General features: G+C 39.4%; 1 protein-coding gene across 3 annotated transcripts; it reads right to left on the bottom strand.

Moving 5' to 3' along the window:
• Window positions 1-3065, bottom strand: LOC147620703 (uncharacterized). 3 transcript variants are annotated; one of them, XM_086824970.1, is made up of 6 exons: window positions 2844-3065; window positions 2513-2765; window positions 2193-2299; window positions 1878-1989; window positions 1371-1559; window positions 1-1294 (listed from the first exon to the last, which is right to left on the bottom strand). In XM_086824970.1, exons 4-6 carry the CDS (start codon window positions 1944-1946, stop codon window positions 1244-1246), a joined length of 309 nt encoding a protein of 102 aa, XP_086681096.1. In that variant the 5' UTR covers window positions 1947-1989; window positions 2193-2299; window positions 2513-2765; window positions 2844-3065; the 3' UTR covers window positions 1-1243. The 3 variants fall into 3 exon arrangements, with proteins under 3 accessions (XP_086681096.1, XP_086681098.1, XP_086681099.1); XM_086824972.1 differs by having other exon boundaries at window positions 1-1282; XM_086824973.1 differs by lacking the exon at window positions 1371-1559.
• Window positions 3066-7761: the final 4696 nt, after the last annotated feature.

Raw genomic sequence — 7761 nt, 5'->3', positions numbered from 1 at the left:
ATCTGAAAATCAGAATATATGCAAGTGGCTGTCCAGCCCCTCTGCCCGCCTTCCTCTTGCACCTTCACTTCCCGTTCAGCCCGAAACAGTCCACCGATCAGCAACCTGTTGCTCCCCCTCTTGCTCAGAAAAACGCCCAAGATCTGCTAGAGCCTAGGGCTCTGATACCATGTCAGAATATGCAGCGGAAAATGATATCCAAACTTGGGTAGACAAGAGCAAGTAGACTGCAGAAAATAATCAGCACAAGAAACACAGAGAGATGTGTGTAAACTCTTCTCTATACACAAGATCCCGGAGATAACTGAATGAGAAAGTGGTGGAGGATGGGGGGGAATATATACAAGCCCATGAGGGCAGTCGGCCAGCTCTGGAAGAGACCCACGACTGACTAAATGTCCACGACTGCTGAAAAACAGCAGTCGGCCAGCATCTGGTGCCCCAAGTCTGCACAGAACAAGTCGGCCAGCACTCAGATAGCCCACGACTGCTACAGATGCAGTCGGCCAGCCTCAGAGTGGTCCTGGCAGCCCTCCAGCCACTAGGAAAAAAATGGGAAAAATAGGGAAAAATACGGGGAATGTGGAAAAATGATATACGGGCGGGCACACCCACAACAGAGGCCCTGGTGTATACAAATAGATAGGAGATGACTTCTAACAGTAGCTAGATTGTGATCCTAACCAACCTATATGATGATCTCTAGGGTGTTGTCCACATAGTATGATCCGGTCTATTTTGACTTGGGATGAGCCTTGCGGGTAGGAAATCCCTAATTAAACCATCCCCATCCACCTCAAGCTTTATAAATAACATCCAAAATTGGTGGAATGGCCATGAAACTGTAGCCTCAACCCTTGCTTCGTTGACTTGCATGGCGACCAATATAAACATAAATAAAGTTGCGGTTCAAAGGAAAATTTAGATTGTCCCTCCTCATGTCACTATATGCCAAATTGGGTAAAATCTTCAGTGGACCTAAGATATGGGAAACCATTACCTATAATCCATTTAATCCCACCCATGTGACATGCTACATGAGTGGTACAAGCTAGCATCACTCAACTAGTGGTGCAGTCTCCCCTTTCCTTTAAGACACATGGCCCCTAAGGACTCAACTTAAAACTGTCCCCTTGACGTCTACACATCACCGTTAAGAGGGAGAATTCCTTCACAAGGTCCCTCCACCTTTGGTACCCTCCTCATTCCTCCCTAAAGATTGCAAATACCCCATGATCACTCCTCATACCTCAAAGCTTGCATCATCAACATATTGCTTCCACTTTATATGCGTCTGCAACCAATCAACAAGAAGTCACATACAAAACAATGAAGACCAAAAACTCGAGACCAAGTCCCCATGTACTCACATGGGTGTCATTACCCTCCCTTATACGCTTTCTCATGGTGGCCTTCTTCAACTTGTGGTCCTCCAAATACTTTTGCATATGCCTCTTAACAAAGCCTTTGACGAATTTTAGTCGCGTCATGACGTGTTGCTCCTTGGGGATTGCATCCCATGACTCCAAGGCCCTAGCATGAGCCCTCCCCTCCACCCTCTGCACATTCTATGTAATTTTTGGTCAACATCTTTAAACCGGTCAAGTGCCCATGTTGGTCCCTCACTGATGATTTTGGCGCTTTCCTACCCCTACTCTTGCATGGAATGTCGACATGCAAGCCATGCACACGCTTCAAATGCTAAATCATTTTTGCATTTACCCATGTATGTGGTTCTCTGTGGACATTCCTGGGTGGCGCCTACTAACTGTTTTTCCACTGAGGAAGAGCTCTATATAGGGCTACAACGTGAACCTAGGCAATTAAGAGATAAATTAGTGGTCCAACTAGACAATCCCAAGCAAAGCATACAATACCTTCTTTGTGTGCGACATGACCTTCCGTGACACGTTCCCCTCTGTTTTGAACGTTGATGGCCGCTGCATGCTGCCGTGCTTTTGTAGGCTTCATGGCCTTCACTTCAACCATCTACAGTACATAGAAAAATCATCAAATGCAACCTCGAGAGAGCAAGCCGACCATACAACCTGTGGCTGCTAGGCAAAACCCAACCAACAACGTAAACCCGGGCATGAACATCCATACCTTGCTCTGGGCTTCTATTTTTGGTCCTACAACATCCTGCAACCCTAACCCTAAACCATCAAATCTAAACTCGGGCAAACCTATACCTTGCACAAAACTTCATCTTTTCGTTTGCTTTTTGTAGGTCTTACATCATTGTGATCCTCCATGGGCACGCTTTTGTAGGCTTCTTCATGGCCTTCACTTCAACCACCTGCAATACATAGAAAAATCATCAAATGCAATCCTGGGAGAGCAAGCCAACCATACAACCTACGGCTGCCAGGCAAAACCCAACCAACAATGTAAACCCGTACACGAACATGGTATTTTTCTATCTTACGACATTCTGTAGCACAAACAACCGAGATCAAAACCCTGCACAATAACCCTAAACCATTAAACCTAAATTCGAAAAAACTTGTACCTTGTGTAGAACTTCATCTTTTTGTCTACTTTTTGCAGGCCTTGCATCATTGTGATTCTCCACGGACGTCGAGAACAGTTGCTGCTACTGCCACACTTATGTAGGCTTCTTCATGGCCTTCACTTCAACCACCAGTAATACATAGAAAAATCATCAAATGCAACCTCGAGAGAGCAAAACCTAGCCAACAACGTAAACTCATGCACGAACATGGAGACCTTGCTTTGGGCTTCTATTTTTGGTCCTGCAACATCTGACAGCACAAACAACCGAGATGAAACCCTGCACAATAACTCTAAACCATTAAACTTATATTCAAGCAAACTTGTACCTTTTGCATAACTTCATTTTTTCATCTGCTTTTTACAAGCCTTGCATCATCCCGATCCTCCACGAATGTTGACGGCTGCTACTGCTACCGCGCTTTTGTAGGCTTCTTCATGGCCTTCACTTCAACCACCTGCAGTATTCATACAATCATCAAATGCAAACCCCAGAGAGAAAGCCAACTATACAACCTGCTGCGGCCGCCAGGCAAAACCCAACTAACAACATTAACCTAACCAGTGTTCGAAAGAAACCCAAGTCCTATATCTTTTTATACCTTTAATCTTAAAAAGAAAAAGTAAGTTCAACAAAATGATTGGTAACATCAGTAGAATTTACTAAATTGTTGATTGTAAAATTCATGAGTAAAATGATATTTATCATTAAAGAAAATAGAATTTCGCTTCCACAAGACTATCTATCATCCATGCTTGTGCATAAATGTACTACAAACATTGCATTGGGTCCTAAAAGAAGCTAAGACTAGTTGAATTTCTTTTACTCCACAAGCTCCCAAATCCTTCATGCTCCTCCATCTCCTAATGAAAAGAAGATTGTATTATGCCTTAGTACTTTGTTATGAAGGCATTAATAATGTATTTAACCTCTAAAGTTTTTAGAAATACCTTTCAGTCTTTATTTGTAAAAGCTTGTCTTGTCGTAATGGCATCAAGCCTCCAAAGCTCTATTGCTAAGCCAAAGTCCGAACTCTGACATCGGGGGAAGTTGTACTCTTTGTCATCAATCTATTCCTTAACTTTCATTTGATAATATTCTGTATACTAAAGCCACGCTTACAAATTGCAGTACTAGAGCATTGGACTAATGCAACTTGCGCTAGCTTTAGCAACCCTTCATACTTTTCTTGAAGAGTGATAAATATATTGTTGCTTATGTAAGACCAAGTGTCCCACAAATTTCACCCTTTCAAATCATTAGTTACTTGAATCTTGAATGTACGATATTCCCTTCGAAGATATAATGGATCTACAAATTTCTCCATTATTAGCAAGTTTGCTTTCTCCATAAAATGATATCGACCTGTCTAATTCATCAACTCCAAAATTCTTAAGTAGCTTTCCAGGAGGATAACAAGATGGAGATAGTATTTTAAAACAAGCCAAGATAGAGTTATCCACAAATCTCTCTTTCAAATCTTCATTAACACTTAATGTGAATGCTTTTTGAAAGCTAATAACCAATTCAATATTAAAGCTAATAACCAATTCAATATTAAAGCCATCAAAAGAGTGAGATATCTTTTTTCTACGAAAATAGTCACCTTTTATTAAAGATCATAAACCGTGGAGAAACACCCTTATCTGGTCCATGATCAAGAATAATAAGAAAACTCGTATCTTCCTTTCTTGCATTTATGCCAATATCCGATTCTGACACAAACTCTAGTTTCAATACACAAATCTCAACATTCACAATGCCAAGAATACTAGCAATATCAACATATGATACTTTGTCAAATGTTGATATAGATCTGCTAAGAAATGTAGTGCATAAATGAACTTCATTGACAGTGGAATCTATAGCTTTTGCAAATGAAAAATTTCCTATACTTTAAGATGCACAAAGATTTGTGCGATAAGCCACACAATGCATAGATGGCATGAAAGAACAAGACCCCTTTAATCTAGTAGACACCCTTGATCTCTTTTCTATCATTTACGGATACACCATTAGATCGAAATCCAACTATTTTTCTTAAGTCCAATCCATTTTCTAAGATCAATGTTATTAAAGGATTATACAAGCCCTCGACAGCAGTACAATCCCCAATAACATCTACAAGTCCAAAGACAATGATTCTCTAGATAAGATGCACATACTATCATGTGCTTATCGATAGATATATCTGTTGATTCATCTATCATGATCCCAGAACAAGGAGAATTTTTTAATCATTCTACTATATTGTGTGACAATGCTTTTTCAAAATATTGAACAAAAGTTGCACAACTCTTATCATTGTTGTACATATATTCGGGTACATTAAGAGTTTTGCATTCTTGCAGAAACTCTAGCATTGTCACAAACTTGTTTGATGGAATATCATTTTTAGCAAGAAAATAGATAGTATAAAATAGATTAGTAATCTCTTTGTCATGTGTTTCATTTTGTTTGCTCAATCCTACTTCAAGGCTTCCTCTTGACATAGAACAAATCAATGATAATCTATGTGTGCGAGAGCGTGCAGTGTACTTGGGACACTATGATGCATGTTTTGTGCACCTATTGTTACAAACTCACTTTTTCAATTAAGATCCTCCATACAAACCTTACAATACATGCGTGCTTTCTCTCTATCAAATTTCAACCAATGAAATTCACTTCTTCAATTTTCACACCACGATAACCTAGCTCTTTTTCTACGAGTAGCCTCTTTTTCATCAATCTTTTCGATGCTTACAATAAAATCATTAGCAATAATTTCTTCCTCAATTGCTTTTTTCTTCTTATCCACCACAACTTCTTCACTAAATCCTCCAAATCTGAGTAGTGTGGATTGCACAAAAGCCATCTGAAATATTTGAAATGTATTATTATGATAATATGTTCCTTATAAATTATTTTTTTACCAAGAAATAGCAAGTCATGTCACGTTGTATGCCTTAACATATCTAAAAATTAAAAGAAAAAAGATGTTGAGTAGTTGTCAATGAGAGACATAGACAGAGAGATGCAAGCCGGAAAAGAGATGAAGAAAGGCAAGTTAAAACAAAATTTACCTTGATCTTAAATTAATACTACAAAGTTTGATGCCAATCAATGGTTTGTAAGCGTTCAAACTTCGTACCCGAGCCACAATCTATATCAATCCTGCAAAGCATAAGATATGAACGAAAGCTTCAAAAGCGAGTTATCATCCATGCAAAGCCGAGATAACATTAAGGTTTTAATCGATGAAGATATGGTAAATTATAATGGTTGTAAGAAATGGCAATAATTAATGATGGAGTCAAATAACATTAATGAAGAATCTCTGAATCCTTAAAAAAATTAAATAAATAAATTCAAGCATATTTTCTAATCTATTTAAATAGCAATCGAATGCTATTTAAATATATTAAGCTCTCGAGTCTCTGGAGTCTGCTCAGAGTTGCCGACGGCTGTCGCATGGACGAGGGGTGATGAGCCGCGTACTGTTGTGTAGTCTAACCCTTAAGGGCTATTATACGTACTGTGTAATCTAAGGGCTATTACGCGTACTGTGCAGTGTGTAATCGTCTGTGCAGCCCGCTGGCATTGTGGTCACACTGTACGCACCTCCCATATAATATATATATATATATATATATATATAGGATTAAGGACAACCCCACCTCCCTCCACGTGGGCAAAGGAGGTGGGGCTAATTCAAAATAACCACTCCTCCTGCAAGCATGAGGAGGAGCCAAATCTCACATCTTCCAATGCAATTTTGAATTTGAATCTAAGAAGATCTCATCTCACATCTTTCAATGAAATCTTTGTATACATGCTTACATACCTATAGATACACACACTGATATATATTATGTATGTATGTGTATCTATAGGTATGTAAGCATGTATATATAAATAGATTTATATGTATGTCGATGCACACACATGTATGTTCATGCACACACACAACACACACACACAACACACAGACACCAGCACATGATACGTACACACTCGCATGCATGGACACACGTGCAACATATAGAGATATGCACACTTGCACACATACTCAAGCTTGCACATACACACAAATATATATATTATGTGCATGTGTAAGAGAGAGAATATACACACACACACACACACACGTATATATATCATGTATGTATGTGTATCTATAGGTATGTAAGCATGTATATATAAATAGATTTCTATGTATATCGACGCACACATGTATGTTCATGCATACACACACACACACATAACACACAGACACAAGCACATGATACGTGCACACACGCATACAAACACACATACACACACTCGCACACATGGACACACATGCAACATATAGAGATATGCACACTTGCACACATACTCAAGCTTGCGCACACACATGTGTATACATGCACACAAGCACATAAATACACTCACATACACAAGTACATGTGCACACACATGGACATGCACACACTCACACACACACACATGGACATGCACACACACACACACACATATGCACCTGCACATGCACACACATAGATGTACACACGAGTATATTCACATGCTCACACACACGTACATGCAGACACTCGCTATGGATACACATATATAAAAACATACACACCATGTACACACACACACACACAACAAATACACACTAACACACACACACAATCAAGACACTTGCACAACACATGCACGCATGAAGACATTACACAATCACACATACGTGTGTATGTGCACACACAATCACATACATATGTATGCAAAATATGTAGGAGATAGTTTATGTGGGAGGAGATAGTGTGTGTTTTCATTAGTGTATGTGCGGTGTGTACGTGTGTGTGTGTGTGTGTGTGTGTGAGAGAGAGAGAGAGAGAGAGAGAGAGAGAGAGAGAGAGAGAGAGAGAGTATATGCATGCATTCCTGTCCATGAATATTGTGGAAGAGATTTCGAGACGAAATGATAGAAGATTTTCTATACCAGTTATCGAGAAGCAGGGGCCAGTTTATTGGTATTGAACAATTAGCTAAAACTCATGCACTACTATATTTAGAAGAAATTCTTCGTGCTCAGAGACGGACATTGGCAGATTTTGAAGGAATGCCTGAACTAAACAGAACTGATTTGGAAGTCTTGGGTGAAAATAGATTGCTTTTGAAAGAGAGATCTTTTGATATTGTCGAACAATCTAACCTGTCAAGTGCTATGGAGTCAATATTAACAAATAGCCAGCATGTTGCTTTCGATGCTGTAATGC

Source organism: Cibotium barometz, chromosome 31 (genome assembly GCF_041138505.1).
Source record: "Cibotium barometz isolate CiBa-2024 chromosome 31, ASM4113850v1, whole genome shotgun sequence".
NCBI classification, from domain to species: Eukaryota; Viridiplantae; Streptophyta; class Polypodiopsida; order Cyatheales; family Cibotiaceae; genus Cibotium; species Cibotium barometz.
Note: the sequence above shows the minus strand (reverse complement) of the source record. Positions and strands in the feature narration are given on the sequence as shown.

What these genes read in the sequence shown, in the direction of transcription:
- LOC147620703 (XM_086824970.1), bottom strand. Translation starts at nt 1,946, where the DNA reads ATGCAGCGGCCATCAACGTTCAAAACAGAGGGGAACGTGTCACGGAAG. An exon ending in TCATGTCGCACACAAAGAAG is followed by an intron (nt 1,560 to 1,877) that starts GTATTGTATGCT and finishes TAGAATGTGCAG; the next exon opens with AGGGTGGAGGGGAGGGCTCA. An exon ending in GGGAGGGTAATGACACCCAT is followed by an intron (nt 1,295 to 1,370) that starts GTGAGTACATGG and finishes GATTGGTTGCAG; the next exon opens with ACGCATATAAAGTGGAAGCA.